The 23,132-nt window shown below is 45.3% G+C and overlaps 1 protein-coding gene across 4 annotated transcripts in view; it reads right to left on the reverse strand.

Annotated features, from left to right (window-relative positions):
* Positions 1–619: 619 nt before the first annotated feature.
* The window catches only part of ICA1 (islet cell autoantigen 1), a 150,183-nt gene continuing 127,670 nt past the window's right edge, over positions 620–23,132 (reverse strand). For all 4 annotated transcript variants that reach the window (XM_054692388.1, XM_037508234.2, XM_054692389.1 and 1 more), the window contains exons 13-14: positions 14,049–14,318; positions 620–1,427 (exon numbers count right to left, since the gene is read on the reverse strand). In XM_054692388.1, the coding sequence (XP_054548363.1) occupies positions 1,306–1,427; positions 14,049–14,318 (392 nt within the window). In that variant the 3' untranslated portion in view covers positions 620–1,305. The remainder of the gene's footprint in view (positions 1,428–14,048; positions 14,319–23,132) is intronic.

Consider the following 23,132-nt stretch of genomic DNA (forward strand, 5'->3'; position numbering starts at 1 on the left):
GGAGACCCTGTTCTCTGCGGTTGCAACATCTAGTGGTGGGCTGAATGCATTCAGCGCAGGCCTGGGGGGCCACAGTCCTTGTCTCCATCCCCCACACTGTCTTGTAGAAAGTGGGGGCTATTGCTGTGTCCAGGGCCTTCCTTTAGTGTAGACAGTGGGGAGCTGGGAGCCTGGTGCTCCTGTGTGTGTTTGGTAAGTGCCCCAGAGACATCCTTTCAGAACCGGGATGGAGGTCCTAGGAGGACAGCAACCCCTCGTAGGTTCACTGAGCACACAGAGTGAGAACTGAGTGACTTCCCCAGAGCATGTGGCCTCTCACTTAGCACATCAATGACACGGGGAGTTGGGGGGGGTGACACAGGTGCCACCTCTGGGGTGTCTAATCCTGGTGGAATGTCTGAGCCACTTACGTGTCCATGTGTAAAGCTAACTCCATTCCTGCCAGAGCCAGTAAAACCCATGTCCTCCTCGGCCTGCCACATGTGAGGGAGGCATGGGGTCATGTCAGCAGCTTCATGCAGACGGGACCCGTGCTCTCCCTTGTCCCTTTCAATCTTCACCTACTCTCACACCTCCCCTCTGCGTCCCCACAACAGACTCTATTAACTTGACTCTGTGTCAAATATCTTTTCCATTTAATTTTTTTTTTTAAAAAAGCAAAACAAAGTCCATATCACAAGAGGCTCCAGAGATACATGCTTTTGAATTCCAGCCAGGGGAAGGACAGAAGGAGACACCAGTATCTGCAGGTATGGCTGCTTTCCAGAGAAAGGTTCGTGCAGCAGAGACAAGTCCACTTCTCCTCCCTGTGCAGACACACAGCCCACCGAGCAAGGCTGGGGCACAGTGTCTTTGGTTGGCTGGAGCTTCGTCCAGAGTTCACTGGAAGGGGGCTTGACGGAGTCAGGGGGTACAGAGGAGGCGTTCAACTCTGTTAGCCCCCTGCTGTCTCTTAGGTTGTAGGACATGTTATTCAAACCTAACACAAAGTAGGTTTACGTTTTGAATTCACAGCAGCCCAGTGACTCATCAGCAGTCAAGACGCGGATGTCGGCAGGAGAGCGGCTGGTCTGGAAACCACTCTTAGACAATTCTGTATTGTTTAGATAGAGAACACGCTAAACCCTTTAAACCCTTTATACCAAATAAGAGTAAATGATATACCAATATAAACAGGGCCTTTGACCCTTGCGTTTATTAAAATGGCACGGAAATATTAAAACAGCACACTGGTGGCTCCACACGCCTGTGCACAGCCGGGCTGTCAGCGGGGCGGCAGGGGGCTCCCTCCCAAAGGCTGCAGATTCATGCATTGAGCAATTCATGTTCTTTATCGGTTTTCCCCACAGCGTCAGGATTTGATAATGGGTCAAGGTCGGCGAAGAGGCTGAACCAGGCAGTCAGGTCTGAGGCAGCCTTGGCAGGCTCTGGAGAGAGAAGAGGGGAAAAAAAAAAAAATGAGCACCCTCACCTTCCAAACGCCCACCTCCACCATGCTGAGACGGTGGGGTGGTTTCCCCGGAAAGGCAACAAGGAAACAGGGAACGCACTCTGACAGACAGAGCCCACAGCATCCCGTCTCAAAAACTAGCATGGGAAGCCCAGGCCCCTTGTTGGTTGGCTGAGTAACATTTCAAAACCATCACCTAAAGCTCAGTGGAGGAAGCTCTGTGTTCACCCCACCTGCATCCCAGCCACCTGATGGCCACAGCCCACTGAATGGCCTAAAACCTCAGACCTGCCAGTTCACCACAGGCAGGCAACCCTATACTTTTCTCAAAAACCAGATCGAATGGCTAAGGAAGCTTTTCAAATCTACTGGGTCAAGAGAAATACTGTGGACACTCTTTCCAGACTTTGACGCCCCAGGCCCAGAAGGGGGTTACCACCTCATCTGGTTCTCTGTTCTCAGGGTTGCTGCCTTCGTCAGCCTCTCCCATCAGAGGAAGGAGGCCCTTGTCAGGCCTTCCCCATCCCCAAGGGGCTCTAAATGCTGACATCTTCAGCTTTTAGTCTCACTGGAGCACTCCCTTCAGCTGTTCCTTCACCAAAGCCCCGCCCTGACTTTCTGAGCACCACGATTAGAGAGTCAAATTATTTTCCAGATGAGAACATTTTCAAAAGAGCATCTAATGCAAATGATGTCTAAATAAGTCGGGGGTTCGTCTTTATATAAATCATTCCACATGAGACTCTTAAGTTCATCGGCTTGGATGGCCCATGCTTTTTCCCTTCTGCAATAGGTGTGAGTATCAAAAGCATGAAGAAAGGTTCTTTGACAGGTTATCCTTTTAGCTGAGAACTGCTGGGACACGCTTGCCATCTGGCTGAAAAAGGTTTCAAGATATATTGGTAGGATGGGCTGCTGAAAGTGGGCTAGAGGGAAGGGAAAGATGAGCTGGAACTATACTCACAACAATAGGTCCTCCATCTTTCACTAAAATGGCCCTCAACCATTAAGACTTCATACCAGTCACTTCATGCTGCTCCTTTCTCACCCCCTCCCCCATTTTGTTCAAAATCTCTTGCAAATATATTACTTTATATTGAGATAATCAATGTTCTATTATAGAGATAAAATTACTGCAAGTGAGACTGGTTGGTAATGTGCAATTTATTATTAACTGAATTCCATGTGCACTTACTCCTCAAAACAGTTTATTTTGATGTGATAAAAGGAGACTTCAGAGAACTTAATATAGCTTGGGCTGGGGAGGGGGCTGGTGGGAGGAGAAAGAAGCTACTTTCAAAAAATGGAATATCTTAACTTTCTTTAGGAGAATTCTGTAGGAGGTCATACAAGGAGACTTCAGTGCAAAACTGATTTAGGAGGATTAGTCTATCTCTACTCTTGATAAAGAATATCAAGATATCACCAATGCGAGTATGCAACATACTCACTTCCCCTTTCTCCTCACCTCCCAAAGGTCTTAGATGTCTTGGGATTGCAGATGTGGCCCTGCCATGAAAAGCCAGGGGCTACTCTGGGGCAACCCTCACAACCCCCAGTCCTTCACTGTCAGAAAGCAGGTGCAACTACTTGCACAACATCTAAGGACATCACGGGGAGGTTTTTTGATGATAATAAAATGGACACTTCCTTTAATTTCCTGCGATGAACAAAGGGAAAGTGGGTGATGACCAACACAACAAGACAGAGCTACAGATGGAAACATGGTCGTCAGTGGAGCGATGTTCTCTTTCAGGCCCTGTCTCATAAGACAGCAGATCTCATGAACTTGAAAGGCCTCGGACAACTAAGAAAACTGGGGTGCCTTATTTGGTAGTGGCGATGGCATTTTCAGAAAAAAGAGAGCAAATCTCAGTGGCCTTTTCTAGCCTATTTCTACCCAGTTCTGGGGAGCACACAGTCACATGGTGGTAGATATTTGATTCTTATATGGATTTGCTACAGGAAATCATAAATTAGTATGCTAAGCTAGGAAAAGTCAAAGTGTAACACCTAGGAACATTCAGCTCCACCCTTGTAGCCCCTGCTTTGAACCCTAGTGTTCAATTGGAAATCAGTAAAGAAATACTGGAAATAGTGTTAGGCTACTGGAAAGGAAGGGAGAATGTCATTTCAGGGGAATAAACACTTACTACTTTTCACTTCAGGGCTGTGGTCATTTAAACTGCTTGTCTTTGGTGCTGGCCATGGTCTCTGACCAGCCTAATGTTCAAAACCAGAAGTCATTAGATTGAGGGAACATCAGTCCCACGGACCCACCAGCTGCTGGGCACAGACATGGTTCTCAACCATGGTGGCCTCCAAAGAAAGGGAAGAGGGTAGAATGACAAGACTCTTCTCCCATGACACATTGTAGGGGAGGGGAGATATGTTTAGTCATGCCCAACTCAAAAGCATGGAAAACCAGTGGAAAGTTGGGGTTTTGAAAAGCAAATGAGAACTTGTTAAAGTTAAAGCATTTTTGCTTTTAGCTTTACGCCCTGTTTTCTTCACAAGTAACTTCATTTCACGGTCGCACCAAAGACCATCAATAGCCTTGCAATGAAATCAAGCGCCTTGGTTTCTGTAACAAGTAGGGGAAGCTTAGCAAAGAGAACAGCAGTAAATGTAGCAATAACCTAGTGAATTGCAGGCTTTCTCTACTTCCAGTATCATCCACTTTATTTATTTTCTTCATGGTTAATTTAAGTTGGGACGTTTAATTAATTCATAGAAAGGTAGTCCAGTGGAAAGACACAAGAGAAAGCTCCCCTCAATTTTATGCCCTCTCCTTACAATGGCATTTAGCTCATATACCCCAACATCCAGCAATGCCCCATATGCTCTGCCTGCTCCTAATGATTTAAGGGGCTGTTCATCTGGGGGGAAGCAAGCTGAACTCCCCAAGGTATTTACTGTCTGTGTGGGGATGTTTTCCCATGGCTCAAACTTTACTTAGAACTTCACGATATGCTTCTTTATATGTACGTTTTAATTCTGTGTAAGTTCTGTCTTCTCAATGAAACAAGGAGTTTTTCTTCGAAGTGTTCCAAAACACCTAATGTAACACAGGCACAAGTGTTTGTGGACGAAGCTGATTCTCACTGTCCAATGCAGACCCTCAGACACTTCTGTTGGGTTCATGGTGGTTAAAACCATACCCCTTGACTGGGGTGCTCAGGCAACAAGCTTGTTAGAGAAACACTTCTTTCTCTGGTAGGCCCTCGTGGGACATGGAAGAATTCAGCTGGGACAAGAAAGCCACTCGGGATATACCACAAAAATGATAGGATTTAATGCCACTCATTCACCCTGTGGTTCTAAGACTTGTAATAAGGGACTTAATTATTGAATCATACTCTATCTATTCATTTGGATTTTTTGTCTCATCTCCTGGAGCTGTGAGCTCCCACAGGGCAGGGACCATGTATAGTTCATCTTTACATCCTTTAGTGCACTGTCTGGCATATGATGGGTGTTCAAATATATGATTACTGAATTAAGGTAAACTACTGACATTTTCTTTTGAACTGTGAAAAGCACACTTATAAAGGGTTATTCTAAGAGATGACAAAGCAGTGTCTGGCACACAATCGACGCTATAATACTCGCTGAATCATTTCATTTTAGGCAAGTGGCATACAAACCTCTTTATGAAGACTAACTAATGGCAAATGAAATAGGAGGCCTATCACCTATTTATTGAGTCTAAAATAATAAAAACGTAGAGGGTTTTTAAAAGTGTTGCTATTCATTGGAGAGGTACTTGACCATAATTCATAAACAATCAAAGGCACATATTTTGAGGGTACTTTCTGGGGTAATGGGAATGTTTTCACACCAGACTGTGGTGACGGGAACACAGTATAAATTTACCAGAGATCCTAAAATGTTCTCCTACGACAGGTACATTTTATGAGATATAAATTATAGTTCAATAAAGCAGTTTCTAAAACATAAACAGTGTTTGGTATAATCCAGAAATAACATAATCTGCCTGGTTCCTAGAAAATTGGCCCATGAGCATTTGCTCCTAAACCCAAATCATATAAAACAGTGCAAACAGTGGAAAGTTAAAGTTGTGGTTCCATTGTGTGCCAAATAAAGCTGGAAATGGTAGATTCTAACTGGATAAATTATACCCTTTCCCCCAATCCTCCCCTGAGACCAGGTATAGTTAAGACCCACTGTGCTTCATGGGGCCTTTGCAAGCCCCCCACGTCCCCCCTGCAGTGGGACCTCAGTTCTCCTAGAGTGAGGATTCTAAAAATGTGGTGCTCATACAAGCAGCTAGGAGCTGGTTAGAAATGCCAAGATCAAGGGCAAACCCTGACCTATTGAATCAGAATCCTCAAGGGTAAAGCCGAGGGTACTATTTGAATAAACCCTCAGTGACTGTTACACAACTGGAAGTATGGGGAGCACTGCCTCAGATGGTCACCAAAGAGGCCGCCAGGGCCAGGATCAGGGTCATCTTGGTTGAGGCCAGAGCCAGGACAAGCAGTGAGGTCCACTCAGAAGACAGAAACATGGCGGGTTCTACAGTATACGCACTTTGATCCTTCAACCTCTCTGAGTCCAGGGAAGCACACATTTCCAGAGAGAACCCAAGTTGACTCAGACAAAAGCCAGGCGAGGTGCATGTAGCCACCCCCTGTCTGATCTCTGTATGCTGATGTATTGGGAACTCAATGAGACTGTTTTCCCCTTTTCAAAAATATGTATGACATTCGTTTAAAAAAAAAAAATGGTTGCAGAGTAACAGAAAAGAGAGTAAGATTCAAAGCATTGTACTGCTCAGAGTATAAAGCGGAACACACTCCTAGAGGAGGCAGAGATACACCTCCATGTAAAAATGGAGCTCCTTTCCCTTTACATAGTGGATATATTTCTGAAAAGCTGTTAATCAATAAAATGGCTGTATATCAAGGCATATTTTAAAAGTACCAGAAATAACAGTCATATCTTCAAGCCTATCATTTAAGGCAGCACCTTTATAAAGAGAATACATGTTGTCTAGTTGGATTCTTGTACAAATATGGGTTTTTTTTTAAGATTTATTCATTTATGCATACAAGAGCTGGGGTAGAGGTTAGAGATGCATGGGGTGAGAGGACCCACCAGAGATAGAGTAGGGGACAGAACAGGCAGACTAACAAATACACTGCTGAGGGGAGCAGCGGGTGAGACAAGAAAGGGCTGCCAAGCCATGTGGGTTGCTCCCTGGTTGGCCCGGGATGGAACTCGTGCTGCAGAGGTTGCAGATTGCTTCATAGTGTGATGCTTAACCCCTTGCACCACCAGGGAGGCCCTAAATATGAGTTTTGAATAATGCTCACCTAAACACATGTGTCATACAAGCGACATCGAGAATTCATGGATATGGGACTTCTCTGTGGTGGAGGACATGACGGAGGAGGAGTTAAGACACCCCCTCTTCGGGAACTAAATGATGGGGACCGTCTCCCTCAGAATTTTCACAAAGACACAAGGCATTATTCCCCTGTTCCACTGCATGAAGCAGAAACAAGAGCCAGTCTGCCGAATCACATTCTCTGCTCAGAGCAGTTAATAAACACCAGTCTGACAATTTTGACTACATGTGCATGAGGGGAGAAAATGGTATGGCTGTGACATCAGCTATAAAAATATTTTAAAAGAGCAAATACTAAGCTAAGCTGCGATTTTAACCTCACTCGCATCACTTGGGGAATTATTGAGGGGAGGGTGCAATGAGGGTAATTACGGATAAGATGCCAAGCCAGATTTCAAATGTCTTGGCTGCTGTCAGGAAAAAATGCTATTTAAAGAGAACTTAGTGTTGCTAATATTTCTGTAATTGCCATCAACTCTTTTCTAGTTGATGTTAGTTGGCTGAGGCGTTTTGAACATGAAGGTGTGGTTGGAAAGATGTCTCCCATCCCAGAGTAATTGTGTCAGGAGGGGGGTGTGCAAGGGCGAGGCGGGAGAGCACTCTCGGCTCTGTGAACAAAACGACTATCCTCGCTCTCAGTTCCTTTGATATGTCAACTGTGCTACCCATTTGCAGGAAACACATATAAAACTTTATTGGAGCAATCCTGCTCCCTTTACTTACATAAGGGAAAATATAAATCAGCCAGAAATAACACTGGCCAGCAAGAGCAGCAAGTGAAGCCAAAATAACACCCTCCAGAGCAGCACTTTACCGTGAGTGCAATTTCACTAGCTGGGAGAGCCACAGCTGTGCAGAGTTGATGCTCTCAAGCTGGGGAGCTCTGGGGTCAGGCTGGCTGTGAAGGAAAGGCGGGTGGCCCTAGCCACAGTCCTGCCATCTCCTCTACACTACCTGAGCCCCAGGTTTCCATACCTACAAAGTGGATTAAAAATTCCTGCCTCACTGGCTTGCTGCATGGGTAACATGGGCTCTTGGAAGTGAAAGCACATCATGTGGCAACTAGAGTGTAGGTTCTCCATAAATCTAAGCTGAATCTGAAGTTTTGTATTGCACAGCACACACGAGGGCCGACCTTGGTGCATGTCACCCAAATGGGTACATCTTAGGGTATGTCTTAGGATTGTTTTCTTTCAATCTAGTGATTCACTGTCAGTTGCTTTCTCCCTCTTTTGTCTGCCATCCACCCATCCATCCATCCAGCACTTCTTTTTTTTTTTAAACAATCAATGTATTCCAGGCACAGAAAATATGATGGTGAGCAACATATGTATGGACCCTACCCATGACAACCTAAAGCAATAGGAAGGATATTTAAATCAATTTTACAATCAGGTGAGCTAAGAGGAAAGATTGAGGGTAGAAAGGGAATGGAGAGTAGAAACACCTAACACTGATGGCTAGTGGGAGGGAGAGTCAAGGAAGCTTCCCTGGATAAAAGGACACTGAAGTGAGAATCTGGAGGGCAAGAAGTTAGCCAGCTCCAGCAAGCATTATGGGTGCATGGGTGGGTGGCATGGTCTTCAGGGAGGGGAGAGCACATGCCAAGGCCCAGTGGTGTGGCAAACTGGGCTTGCTCAAGTTAGACATGGCAGGAGTCCAGCTTACTGACATAATACATGGTCTCTGGAAGAACAATGTCATTAAGTCATGCTCTGTGAGGGTGTGGGAGGGTGGGCAGTGACGACATTAGGGTCCTAAAGGACTTTGTGAGACAAGCTGGGAAATTCAAACTTTGTTGAAGTGCTGGCTAAGCCTCAACAACGTGGCAAGTCATACACCTTTCTGAGATTCCTTGGTTTCCCCATCTGTAAAGTGAGGGTGGAGTAGTGGCTCCTAGGGACTAATGGAGGCACTTAAACCCTGCAGCTATTTCAGACCCAAAGATGCTCTTCAGTAGGCTCTGAGTGAGCTGCTTCTTAGATGAAACAAGTAATTCCATCATTTCATGCTGAGGTCTCCGCTCTGTGTTCCAATTATCTTTAAATACACACTACAGTGTACTTATTATTCTATTTGAGTCCAGGAAAGAGCAGTTACCTGGAGCCAGGCTAAGCTAGGAATGACAAGAGGTAGTTTCTGGTGGAGCAAAGGTGAATTTGAGAGAACCTAAAGCTTCATATTACATTTGCTTTAAGTGGAAGCCACCCAAGAGCATCTTGGAATGGGTGAAATAAAAGATGATCCAGAAGGAACATGGGGCTGCATGCTTCTGAGAATCTAGAACAAGACTCCTGACTCTGGCTTGCAGAATCCTAACTTAAAGATGCCCTGGTGCATTTACAGTGAGCAGATTGTAATCTCTTCAGTATTAATATCCATTCCTTAATTAAATTTTGGACACTACTGGGGGAGTAAAAGAATGTCAAATATGAGCCCCGTCAGCCTTGCCTAGTTTCTACCTCCGGCAGCTTCTCTGGCTGGCTCTCTTCCTACTTACTTTAAGAGGCCTCAGGAAGGTACAATTTTCTCATCACTGTATGACACAGGAAACTCCAGCCCCTATCATGCTGGTAACTTCTGAAACTCTTAGAAATCCCAGCTAAAATTAACTACTTCAAATTTTCAGCACAACTTGATCCTACATGTAAGATCCTTTATTTTGCTCTCTGAGAGTTTGAAGTAGGAGGGGAAGGAAGATGTAATTGTTCCCTTACTAAATCCCTTTTCCTTTCCATCACCCAAGAGTACTGAAGAAGAGAATGAGAAGCCAATAAAGAGAGGGAGGAGGTCAGAGGAGAACTGGCAGATGAAGAGGAGCGAAGACAGAAAAGACAGAGGAGAAAGAAGGAGCAGAGCGGAATGTGCCATGCATGGAAGGGCACAGAGGTCACTGAGGCTACACCTGGAGCACTCTTCCTCAGTCCTCTTGACATCCTGACCCTGAGGACATAGCCCCAGCAGGCCCTGCGTGGAGAGTGGGAGCAGTGAGACTAGACAGGTGTGCACTCTGGTAACCCGCGGATGATGCCAGCACAGGTAAGGATTTTGTAGAGAGCTTCCGTGTCAATGTTCTGTTCTGGAACATTCATCCAATTTTTGTGGTGAACATGGTTTTGTCTCTCCACACACACATTCTTCCTTCAGGAGCACCCGGTATGCCTATCCTGGTGTGAACCCAGAATGTCCAGGGTCAGCTCATCACTCCAAGTCCTGCTCCTCCTGGATCACCCAAGGAGAGGCCTGAAAAGACCTTTGCCATCAAAAACACGGCACCAGGGCCTCCCTGGTGGCGCAGGCGGTTGAGCGCTGCACTGTGAAGCTGTCCGTAGCCTCTGCAGCACGTGTTTGATCCCAGCCGGCCGGCCAGAATCCCACATGGCAAAGCAGACCTCTCCTGTCTTGCCCACTGCTCGCCTCAGCAATGTACTTCATCAGTCTGCCTGTTCTGTTCCCCGGTCTGTCTCTGGTGAATCTTCTTACCCTCCTGTGCATCTGGGCTGTACCCCAGTTCTTGTATAAAAATAAATAAATCTTTAAAAAAACCCCAAAAAACAAAACATGGCACCAAGAGGCAACAGAACACAAGGGTTAAAGGCACAGATTATGAGTCAGATGCTTTGGGCTCAAAATCCTGCCTCCTCCCCAATGTTGGTCAGATCACTTAGCCACTCTGTCCCTTTGTTTCCTGGGCTGAAAAATGGAAATGATAACACTCCCTGCCTGGGAAGTGCAGGGCACATAGCATGCGCCATGTTAAGCATGGTTACTGCAGCTTTTCCAGTGACAAATGGCACCTTCACAGGATGGCACAATTTTAGATCTCAGCATCTCTGAAGTGGGGGTTAACTTGGGGACAAAATGGCATGTGGAAAGCTGGGAGGACTTGGTGGTGAGTCCAACTGCCGACTTAATAGACAGGAGTCATAGGCTCAGGGGAGTGTTAGAAGATGAGAAGGGAGTTTGTAGACTAGAAGAGTAGAACCTGGGCTCTCAGCGCTCTGCAACTATGGGTGTGACTAAGCCAAATACCACGCAGCCTTTCCACTCCATATTTAGTTCACTACTTACTGACGTGGTTTACTAATTTAGTTTTTGAGATGGTCTGATTAATCAGGGGCACAATTTCAAGGTGACAAAAGTTGAAGTTATTTAGATGCTTTTGCAATTCATGTAGATAGAGATGGACTCTTCTGGACCAGGAAGGAAGTAGGAAAAACATCTACTGCCAATATTCATCTCCTCGTCTTCTAGAGGGAGGTGAGGACAAAGGCACAGAATGTGTTTGTTTGGGTAAAATGATCCATTATAGAAGCAGGCAGCAGCCCTTTATTTGTCTCATGTATGTTCTGGGGGTTCCCTGAATCAGGGGGCAGCAGCAGGGGTGGTGTGCTTGCTAGGAATGTGTAGGTGTGGTAGAAGCTGAATGGGCTGTTCCTTCTTGTAAACACTAAGGTTTGACTTCTTTCCTGTTATTTTCAATTCCATAGATATTCAATCTGTAGCTTTTGGTATTCAAGGGAAGAAGGATAACTCAGAGATTACAAAATAATTTCTCTAATATTGATTTTCCCAGTAGAGGAAAGGATACTTTCAGCAGCCTGAATGATGTTTTTAAATAGTAAATCAGATCATGACCACTCTTGTTCTCAGATGCTCTGATGGTTCCTCATTTCTCATTGGCGGAAAAAAGGCTCAATTTCTTCCAATGTCTATGAGGCCTCTCCCCCTCACTCAGTAGACTCTAACTACAATGCTTTCCCCGCAGACTCTCCACTGCTCCATGCAAACCCCCACTTTCGGCATCAGCACAGAGGTTCCCCCGTCCAAATCTCCATGTGGCTCATTTTCTTATCTCCTGCAAGTCTTTGCTCTAGTCTTATTTTCTCAGTATGATTCTGTCTTCTTCTGCAGCCTGGCATACCCTGCGTCCCTTCCACATTCTCTGTCCATGCTTTTTCCTTTTTTCTGTGACATGGATGACTTTTAACCAACCTTGTGATTTGCTTCTTTGTTATATTTTTGTTCAGCATCTCCTCTCCATTAGAATGTGAGTTTCAGAAAGGCAGAAGTCTTGTCTGTTTTGTTCTCAGATGAATCTCCAGTGTGTGGCATCCAGAACCACCCAATAAATATTTGTTGAATGAACACGAAACTTGCTAGAGTGCTAGGATGGTGGCCATCACCAGCAGGACTTTGTTTGCCTGAGAAACAAATGGCCTCCTTTTGTAGTGCCTTTTTTAATTTCCAAGCACTAGTATGGGCACACATGTCTCTCTTGCTGTTAGAACATCTCCTGCTTTGGTTTTGTGCCTTTTCCAAGGACTTGAAGTACAAACTTGGTGGTCATGTTCTTGGCACAACTCTCGGCCCTAGCTCCTGGCCTAGTGAACACTGGTCTCAACCTTCTCACTCTGCCTGCTTACGACGAGCTCTGACTTCCGGGCTGTCAGTGTGTGAGCAAATGACACCCAATCAGCCCAACTAAGTGGCAGCAACGCCACCAAGATTCCTTGGCAGCAGCAAGAGGCCCTGTGTCTCCAAAGCTGGGGCTCGGCAGGGTGCATGCTGCAGCTCTGCTGCAGGATGTCCAGCAGCCCTGAGATCTGCGTTGTGGCTCCTGGTTCGGCCCCAGCTCTCCCACGCTTGTTAGCACCTCCACTGCAGGTGGGTGGGGTGAAACTCAAGTCATTGGCAGCATCGCTCATCTGGAGCTCCAGCAAAAGAGATGGTGAAACCCAGGGGTGAAACTCAGGGCACAGAAGTATTTTTGGATTTCGTTTATCGCTCCTAACTCTAACTCCACTATAAAAGTAAATGAGATGACTACAAAACAGGACTTGAAAAAGCAGATAAGAGGAAATCACTTATTTCATAGAAAAAAAAAAAAAACCCAAACCAAAAGACAACAGGGAAGACTTTTTTCTGTCTTGCCCACCAGCTCTTGCCGAGTCCATGATCTCATCTCCAAAGACCCGAGGTTTTAATAGCCCATAATTACTTAACCACTGCAGCTCAGCCGTTTGTTCTCAGCTTTATGTGCCAGATAAACATGTTGTTTATTAAGAAGATAGACTAAATTCATAGCAAAAACAAAATAATTTGAGAATTTCTTAGTAGTGATACCTGTCTTACAATTAAAGCAACCTGAGAGGCGGAAGAGTGTTGACATACTGGAACACGGCTTCCTTCCTGATGTCTGTTTGTTCAGACACTCAGACTTTAACTTTCACCTGAGTTTTGGTTTCTGCATGCTCACCGATGGGCTCCCTATACCAGAGATTCCCAACCAAGCTGACGAGCTCAGCACCCTACATCCTACACATTTCAATGACCGCTGAAGATCATGGTGAAACTACTTCTGCCATGACTGTTGGGTCACGGGTTTTAGGCAGAACAGGAGCAGCAGTGCGAGGGGAGCAGGATAGGGTGGGTCAGGCTGGGGAGGAGGTAAGAGCAACTTGGTGGGAGAAGAGTTACGAATCCCAGAACAAAGAAAGGGGGCACGTTTATGGGGCCCTAGAGAACTTCGCAGTGTGAGCATATAGAAGGAAACAGCCAGGGCAGAGCAGAGCTGGGCAAGCCAGGCCAACAGGGCCACGACTGTGAAGGCAACCTGACCTTCTCCTGTGTATCATGAAGGGTCTACCAAGAAAGACAGAGCCTCTAATCTTCCATTCATAGGAAATACTCACAAGGGGAGAAAATTATGTGAAGGAATAGAGTTTAAATAAACAGCAACAGACCTTAAAGCTGAAATGTGATTCTGAGATGGGGGAGTGTAGGGTGGTGGGGAGAGGAAGGATTAGGGTCAAAAAAAGGGGGGTGCAATTGAATGGGGAATATAACCAAAATGAAAATGCATACATTGTGCAAAATGAAAAATGATATAAGAATTATATAAAATAAAATATTAAAAAAATCATATCTAAAAGTAAAATACAAAGGAAAACAACAAGAAAGGTCTTAAAATAACAGAATACTGAAAATACAAGGAAGAAATGGGGACTATAACCAAAATGAAAGTGTATACATTGTGCAAAAATGAAAAATGATGCAAAAAATATATAAAATTAAAAAATAATAAATAAATAAATAAATAAATAAAAGAATAAAGACATTCTCTTACATTAAAAAAAAAAAAAACAACCCTAGGGATTAAAAAAAAACAACGAGGTGAACCAACAGAAAACCCCATTTTAATTTAATTTCCATAGCACATACCTTGGAGCGAGGCCTGTAAGTCTTTCATATTTTGGTCTAGAAGCTGTGAAGGGAGGAATCCCGAGCCCATGTGGGGTTTGGGGTCTGATTCTCCTGGGGACCCGGTGGGCGCCGCCTCCTTTAGTCGACCATCGCCAAACACAGCAGCCCACTCTTTGCTGAACTCGCCCTCTTCCAGGGAGGAAGCGTTGAAGATTTCATTCAGCAGCAGCAGGTCATCTTTGTCAGCACCTTCAGGGTCCGGAGTCCCTGCCATTGGGCCGAGGCAAGCTGATCGATTTAACAGAACACAAACACATCACTACCAGGGGAATCAGTCCCTGGAAATAAATGCAGTGGGGACAGGGATGGGGTTAGACATCCCTAGGGATTAGACACCCCAGGCATGGCTGGATTTCAGGAAAAGTTCATCAAAGTAGAAATTAATTCCATTACAACATCCCTTAAAAATCTCAGAATTGGGCTTCCCTGGAGGTGCAGTGGGTTGAGTGTCATGCTGTGAAGCTGTCCGCAGCCTCTGCAGCACTGGTTTGATTCCCGGCTGGCCAGGGAGAAATCTACATGGCGCGGAAGACCTCTCCTATCTTGCCCGCTGCTCCCCTCAGCAGTGTCTTCGGGCCGTTTTCCTGTTCTGCTCCCTGCTCTGTCTCTGGTGAATTCTCTCATCCTCCCATGCCTCTGACTGTACCCCAGTTCTTGCATAAATAAATAAATCTTAAAAAAAAAATCTCAATTAAATTTCTCATCCTATTCTTCCTCATCCTCTTTCCTTCAAAGCAAGTCCAGTTTCTGAGCATCACTGGAAATATATTTGAATGGCTGCCACAAAAACTCTGGGCTTTGGTTTTTCCTTAACATAAAAGCAAATTTACCCAAATATCTCTCAGATATGAAACAAAGCCAGGGCTAAAAGTATATTGGAGATCTTTGTTCCTTACTAGTGTAGCTTCCTGAACCTTCCCACACAACCCTAAACCCACAGGCAGCACACTGTGTGGCAGCCTGCCCGTGCGTCCTGATGGGGGTGTGGAGAGAACCCACGCCCCGCCCTGACTGGCCCATGCAGGGAGAGGGGGCAGAGGATGGCAGCAATCCTGACAATGGCCAAGGAAGGCATCCTTGCCTTGTGATATGCAACAGTTGTGTCGCAGCAAAGAAAAGGTGAAAGAAATACAGGAAAATGGCAAATCACTGAGTCTTCAAAGGATGAGCTACTAGATCAGAGAGAGAGCCCAGAAGGGCTAGAATGAGCACAGGGCTGGGGGTGGGGGACAGGACAATCCCTTACCTAATGTGTGACTTCAGCAAGATCTTAACCCATATGAACCTCTTTTATTCCATACATGAAGTTGTAATTTAAAATTGTCCATTTCAACTGATCACAAAAATCTACAAAGAGCTGATGAGACTCAACAAAAACAAAGAAAATAATCCAGTCAAAAAATGGGCAGAAGACCTAAAAAGAAACTTCTCTGAAGAGGAAATGCAAATGGCCAACAGGCATATGAAAAAATGTTCAACATCACTTGTAATCAGGGAAATGCAAATCAAAACTACCATGAGACATCATCTTACACCAGTGAGAATGGCACATATTAAAAAAACTAGCAACAACAAATGTTGGCGAGGATGTGGAGAAAAAGGAACTCTCCTGCACTGTTGGTGGGAGTGCAAACTAGTCCAACCACTATGGAGAGCTGTGTGGAGATTTCTGGACCTACTAAACATAGAGCTTCCATATGATCCAGCAATTCCACTCCTAGGTATTTACCCAAAGGACACAGAAACATCAATTCCAAAGAGCACCTGCACCCCTATGTTTATAGCAGCACTGTTTACAATAGCTAAGCTTTGGAAACAACCCAAATGCCCCAAAACAGATGACTGGATCAAGAAGATGTGGTACATATACACCATGGAATATTACTTAGCATTCAAAAAAGATAAACACATGCAACTTGCAGCAACATGGATGGCGCTCGAAGGGATCATGCTCAGCGAAATAAGCCAGAAAGAAAAAAGAAAAATACCGGATGGTCTCACTCATAGCAGGAATCTAGAAAACCTAAATAAGGGACCAGGAAAAAGAATAACTATAAGAAAGTAAAAATCAAAATCAACAAACAACTATGAACCAGAGACACTCTATGGGGGGTGGGGGGCGCAGAGGAGAGGGATTGGGGTCAAAATAAGGGGGTTGCAATTGTATGGGGAATATAAAAATAAAATATATATAAAAAAATTGTCCATTTCAGAAAACCGAAAGAAATATAACTTAAACCTCATTTCCTGTCCAAAGGAAGACTTGAAAAGAAGAGATTCATTCTTACAATCTGAACACTGACAAATTCGTGAATAGTGAGCACAAGTAGGTTGGGGGCTACGATCAGAATTCATGTGACCAGGCCTTTTGTTGAGTCGTCTACATACTCTGAGAACCAAGAACTGATGGTTTTATTAACTGGCTTTGTTGGCTTGTCTAATTTCTACTTGGAAAATGCAAACATTTTTGTTGAAAGTCAGTAAAAGGAGTAATTCTGACATATTTTCTCTGAACTGTACTGCAGTTCTGATACTGTCTTATCAAGTGAGACTAGTAGATTTTCTTCAAATATATAAAAGGTAGTAATAAGTAAAAGGTTTTTTTTTTTAATAAAGTTTACCTCTCTCACCTTTATTGGATCTATTTTAAACCACATTTTTTATAAAGATCTACAGACTAAGGGGATTTTTGATGTGCTGAGCAGACCAGCTACAAATTAGGGAGGGAGAGAGGAGTACAGTCACTTATATCACTGTGGTTTAAAAATAGTGGCAACTATCACTTTGATCTGACAGCTCTAATTTAAACATTCGTATGTTTATGTTATCACAGAAATATTCACCAAGACATAGCCTGTAGGTGTGATAGGGAGAAGATGGGGGAAGCATTTTATTAAGCAGCCTTCTGAGACAGTTCTACAGTATTGAGGTAGTTCTGGAACTGCAAGGCCTGTGAGGGGAAGGCAGGATAAGAAGGGTTAGACGGCCCAGCCCTGTGTAGGAAATAACCTTGTCTGTAACAGGGTGTGTCATCAACACACTTCTATGTATCCTCCTTCTCTATCTCTCTCAGCATCACCCTTTTTACATATATTAACTTCACAAGTCTCTGTGCTTCCTACTTTCAGTTGGGACTGAAATGCCCAAACCTCTTCTGATGGTTTCCTTTCTGACCAGATTGAAACCAGATGATTACTGAAGCAAACCCATTTTATCAAAGCCACTCAAATGTATGGGTAGACCCTGAAGGAACAGATGATTTTAAAGAGCTTTGGGAATCAGCTGTGTTCCTTCTGAAATCACTGCACAGCCTTCTACTAAGTCCAACCGGAGGGAGCCTGCATTGCTTTAATCTAGATGTTAATCCAGGCAAGGTCATGACTACCATGAGCAACAACAAATGACGAACATTGAGCCTTCTGAAAATAGCCAGAGCCTGTGACAGCTTTATTTTTCACTTTTTTCATTTTGGTTTGTTTTTACTCTTTAGGTTTTGTGCAATGGCACTTAGAGTGGAATTCTTTGGATTATGTCAATTTAGCATCCCTTCTTTCCCCTTCTTCAGGTTTCCTGTTGGGGAAACACTTCTCATGACCCCTCACCTGAGGGATCTAGTGGTCCGGACCTTCATTTCTCAAGCCATGGTGACTGCTCAGAGAAGGCACACGCTGCAGACTTCCCTGAGTTTGTTATATGGAAGTGAAAGGAGGAAGGTCTCTCCTTTTTGGGGGTTTCAAGTTCTAAAGATGCAGGTTTGAGGTTTCCAATGATAACAAAACCAAGAAATAGGGGAACCAGTGTGAAGAGTTGGAAAGAGAATTCTGATATCAGGATCTAGCCCCTGGGTCTAGCTTGGCCTGAAACAATCCATTTCACTGTGCATCCCCAGTTCCACAGGCCAAGATTCAATTCATGCTTTTCTATTTCTTTTGTAAAAAAGTTAAGCCTATACTCTCTACAGAAGGATTTCTATCACTTGCAACCAAAAGACTCATGACGAATATTATGAGCTAACAAACTCAGTGACAGAAATGAGAAAAAGACCTGTGGTAGGGATGATACTGCTCTGAATAGAGGTTCAGTCTGATGTCTTCCACTGAATTTGACCTATTAATGTTCTGTTTATTTAACAATTAAAGCAGGCCTACACGGTGAACAGTTTCTCTTTTAGGAGAACTTATTACTGAGCTGAAAGCAATGAAACTGGCACTGACTTGAACCAGAAAACAGGGAAACCTCCCAATTATTGCCCTGATAATTAAGATGCCTGAAATTACTATACATAACTTGTAAGAAAAACTTAATTACAAGTAGAAAAGGAAAGGTTTAGGTCGGTAACCAGGCATGTCAAGACTTGAGAAATAGCACTAGTCAGTTGGTTCTTAAGAATCATGCTATCATTTTCTCTGGAAATAATTCAACTCAACTGCAAGAAAATGGGAGACACACACACACACACACACACACACACACAGAGAGAGAGAGAGAGAGAGAGAGAGAGAGAGAGAGAGAGAGAGAGAGAGAGAGATGATAAGCCCTTTGCCAGAATTCCTGGGAAGAGCTCCACCACAGGAGTCAGGATTTCTGCCCATGTAGATGAGCAGGTATTACCCCTAGGTTATGTCACCTCATCCTGCTTCTACCTAAAAGGATTAACAAAGGTGGTGAAGCTTTCAGGTGCCAAACCCACAGATATTACTCTGAGCCCCCTTTCATGTCTTGCAGGCACCCAAAGTCTCCAAGTTTGCTTTCACATCAGATAAACCAACCACAGACATTACTACAAAAATAAAGGCCAACAGACATGACGTACTTGAATTCTCACCACTCTGCCTTTAACTCTCTGACCCTTCATGCGTTCCCTCTGCCTTTCTAAGCTCAGCTCTCTATGCGCCTCCTTTCCAGAGCCAGCTCTTCTGCCATCATTCAGCTCCAACAGTGGTAGTCTTCCATTCTTCCACATTTCTTTGCCCTGTCCGCAGATGACATATGCACATCCCAACAGCAGCCAATCTTCACTTGGTAATGCTGTCTCACCTCTTTGCCCCACACCCCCCTTTCAAGTTACTGCAGAGTCCTTTTTCCTCTCAAAGCCACACACTCTAGTTTAACACCTCTCTTTGGCTGCTCATAATCAAGTTCCTGGCCCCACCCTATGCCAAATTGGCCTTCTCAAGGTTACCAGTGAGATTCTCATGGCTGATTCCAACCCTTTTGTCTCGGACCTAAATGACAATGCTGTCACCTCCTGGGATTCCCATGAGGAGCTTTCTTGATGTCCTACCTGCCTGCTAATACTTTCCTTGCTGACTCTTCCTACTCTGGTTGCCCCTAATAAGGTTTACTCCTAAACCATCAGATCTCCCTTCCCTAATCTCTATAGATGTTCCCTTGCATGGTTCCTGTCTCATTTGGGAAGATTCTCAAATCTCCATCTCCAATTCTAAGTTCTTTCTTGAACTCTGGTGACAAATTCCAGATTCAGGAGCACTCACAGTTTGCCTAGGTGTAAGCCCACTGGCATTCATGAAAGGCACCTTCCTACTGTATGCCTGTGCTCAGTTCCACCACGGGATCACTACTGCCTTATTCAAAACCTTCGATGGCTTCCTGTGTCTCAGAGTGGTGTTCCTGTCCTCTACAGCCCTTTCAGCAAGTCCTCAACACTGCCTTCAGCAAAACCTGCAAACTGGCAAAACTTCTCTGCTTGCCATCTTGCAAATCAGCTTTCCTGTCTGGGAACCTGCTGTTTTCTCCTAATGCGACACCCAAAGAGAGTAAGGAAAGGACCCGCCCAAGGTCACATAATTTATTAGTTACAGATAAATTCGCGGGGGACCCCTGGCTCACAGGTCACAGCGTTTTCTCAGTATAGCTCCCTGCTGTCACTTCACTGATGAAGGATCTCATACATGAACTAGTACTTAAGCTTCTTTCAAGTTGAGCGTGTCTATGGTCAGAGGGTTCCCTTCGCAGTCCGGCAAAGCTCGTGGCAGAGATGGTAGACCCACTCATCACGTTTGCCTGTGCTGCCCAAGCCTTCAAAAGTAAGACGCCTATGTCCCTAGGAAAACATTCCCCAGGAAAACAGATCCTGAACCAGTGAGCTCTAACTGATTGTGAACAATGAGTTTTCAATAAGTGAAACTGACATAGAGAGGAAGCGCTCTGAAATTCAGACAGAACATGGGTAAAAAAAAGACTATCACGGGAAATTGTTGACAACCCACTCAGGTAACGTTTTTGAAATCATGCTGAGTTTCATGACCTCAGCATAAATTACTAACACAGAAGATGGAAACATAACTTATACACCAAAAATGGGAGCACAGGAAGACAAACAGATAAATGTCACATGAGTTACCTTTATGTGTGTGTGAAACAGGAAGACTCCGTTTCTCAGGTTTTCTCCCTGGTCCCCCACTTTCAACCTTATGACTAATTATAAAGGCCACACACTTGCAATATAGACAAAAAACCCCAAACACCAACACGAGTCTCACATACCCAAGAGAGCATATAGGGGGAAATACGGGTGAGAATCATTATAAAAGGCTCTGGTAATAAACTGTACTTGTTTGGGATTTCAGAACACTGTTTCTGAAAACTTCCCTCTGGTGAAAAAAAGACATAGATAATAATAATACTAGATGGGGCATGGGGAACCACCCCTACCCACTCTCTGGGAAAACAAAAATCAAAAATCACACACAAAAAGCAAATAAGACCCCCCAAAATTCATTACCCCCCAACAGTGCTAGACCCCGAGTAAGCACTCAAATGTAGGTTTTGATGATCCTCAAGCCTGCTTCTTCATTTTATTGAAAGCTTTTGTTCTTACTGAAAAACTTGAAGACTTGGCTGGGGTAAATCTGTTGATAAATCTATACAGAGCACTCTGACTACATGGTGATCATAAAATAACAGAATTTGTCTTTAAAGTACACTATTATTTTATGAAAGGTCCAAAGCCAGGACTTTGAGGGAGACAAAAAAGAGGGGAAGTTTATGAGAAAAGATAACAAGCTTAATATTTGCCACATTGCATGAGAGGAAGTAAGTGATTGCATCCCTAGTCTGCTACATATGGAAAACTGCAGGAGGGGTTCTGACTGCTTCTGCAGAAATGGTGCAGGGAAATCCACCTGTCTTACTGCATCCGGCTTAAGGGCCTCACCCAGAGCCATGGAACTACAAAATGAGCTTTTCAGTTATTTTGATATTTGGCCAGTATTTAGAATCACAAGTCTGGAATTGGTAACCAGGGAAATAGCAGAAGACAAGCATTTTAATTGCAATATGGACAACTGAAATATAAAAATTGTTAAGTGTATCTTGTTCTAGAGAGGCAATCTTTTGGGAAAGGCCCAGTTCATGGATTTTGATGAGCTGAATTCATTCACTCTCCTCTGCTTCACATGACTACTTTGCTTCGTATGGCCTAACCCTGAGGAACACAAAGACTTCTATGTTTTAGCTCATGAACTGCGGTCGGGAATGTCATATCTGGTCACTAGGTGATTTCAGAGTCACTCTTAAGGATCTCAAAATGTCACTCAGTTTCCTTTTCACTTAAAACATTTTAATAAACTCAGGGGGGCGGAGCAACATGGCGGCGAGGAGACGCTGTAAGATCTCCCATTTAAAAAAAGTTAATAGGGAGGAAAAGCGGCAGGTCCCAGTGAGAACCGGGACACGGAAGATAAACGGGTGACGCCAGCGAACTGCCCGAAGAAGAAAGTGGCCATAAAAGAGGACCAGAAGGGAGGGAAGCGCAGAACCCTGCTCCCCTCCCCCGCCCACAGAGGCGGCACTCTCCGACCGGCAGAGAGGAGGAAAACAACACACTAAAACGACCAACAAGAACAAACGACGCAGCAAGCGGGACTGTGAGTGGAAAGGAACTATTTCAGCCACCACACCCGTGAACGGGAGCTGTGGAGAACCCCGCAGGATCCGCCGCGGAGGTGAGCGAACGGCTCCGGGCCCCATTGAAGAGAGACCCCGCCCCCGGGGAGGAGACCAGCCCCAGCACACAGCCCCAGGCTGCCCGGTAAGCTTGCACAGAAAGGCGGCGCGCTGGAAAAACAGGCGCGGATCGCGGTCAGGATTGCGCGGAACAGCGGCGCGCTGGAAAACCAAGTGCGGATGGGAATCGGGATCGCGCGCGGAAAAGCAGTGCAGTTGAAAAGCAAACGCGGACCCAGATTGCAGCTGCCCAGGTCCCTGCGCCTGCGACCTAGGCTTGCAGGGAGACGCTCGGAGGCCCTCACTGAGTGAGCAGGCCCAGGCGCCCAGGCACGGGAGCGGGATTCAAAAGGCGCCATTCCCGCGCCACTGAACTGGGCTACAGCCTGAGTCCTGGAACTGAGGGCTTTGGAACTGACACCCGGGGCACGAAACTAGGGGCGTGGGTTCCCCACGACGGTGGGGCACAAGGCAGACACAGCACCCCAAAGCCGTTGAGGCTTACCCTACCATTCCCGCTCTATTCCCTGTCCCACGGGGTGGAAAATCAGCTCCCCAAGGGCTCCAGGAGAGATCTCTGGCGCCACCTAGTGACTTGAAGCCAGCAGAGGTGCCTAGAGGAGCCAGTGGCCAGCTGGGGAGTTAGCCCACGCCGGGCCCCTTCCGACCAGTAGTCTGAGCCCACAGGGGGAGCAAGCACCCACAGCCGGGGCAGACCAGGCGCGCAGAAGAGTGTGCCTGAGTCCGGACGCACAGGGAGTGTGTCCCACATCACCATCTTAGAACAGGGACATTTCTTCAGTAAAGACTACCTGCAGAAGGCTTCCTCAGGAGCCAGAGGTGAGCGGGGGAAGTTCGCCCACGCCAGACCCCCTCTGGCCTGCAGTCCAAGCCCAGAGGGGGAGCAGGAACCCACCGCCGGGGCAGACCAGGCGCACAGGGGAGTGTGTCCCCACATTGGCATTTTAGAACAGGGACCTTTCTCCAGTAAAGACTGCTTGAAACTGACAGATGACTCCTGGAGGAACCAGAGGAGAGCAGAGAAGCTCACCCAAGATGCCGGCCAGTCCCAAC

Source organism: Talpa occidentalis, unplaced genomic scaffold (assembly GCF_014898055.3).
Source record: "Talpa occidentalis isolate TD23 unplaced genomic scaffold, MPIMG_talOcc4v2.1, whole genome shotgun sequence".
Taxonomy (NCBI): domain Eukaryota; kingdom Metazoa; phylum Chordata; class Mammalia; order Eulipotyphla; family Talpidae; genus Talpa; species Talpa occidentalis.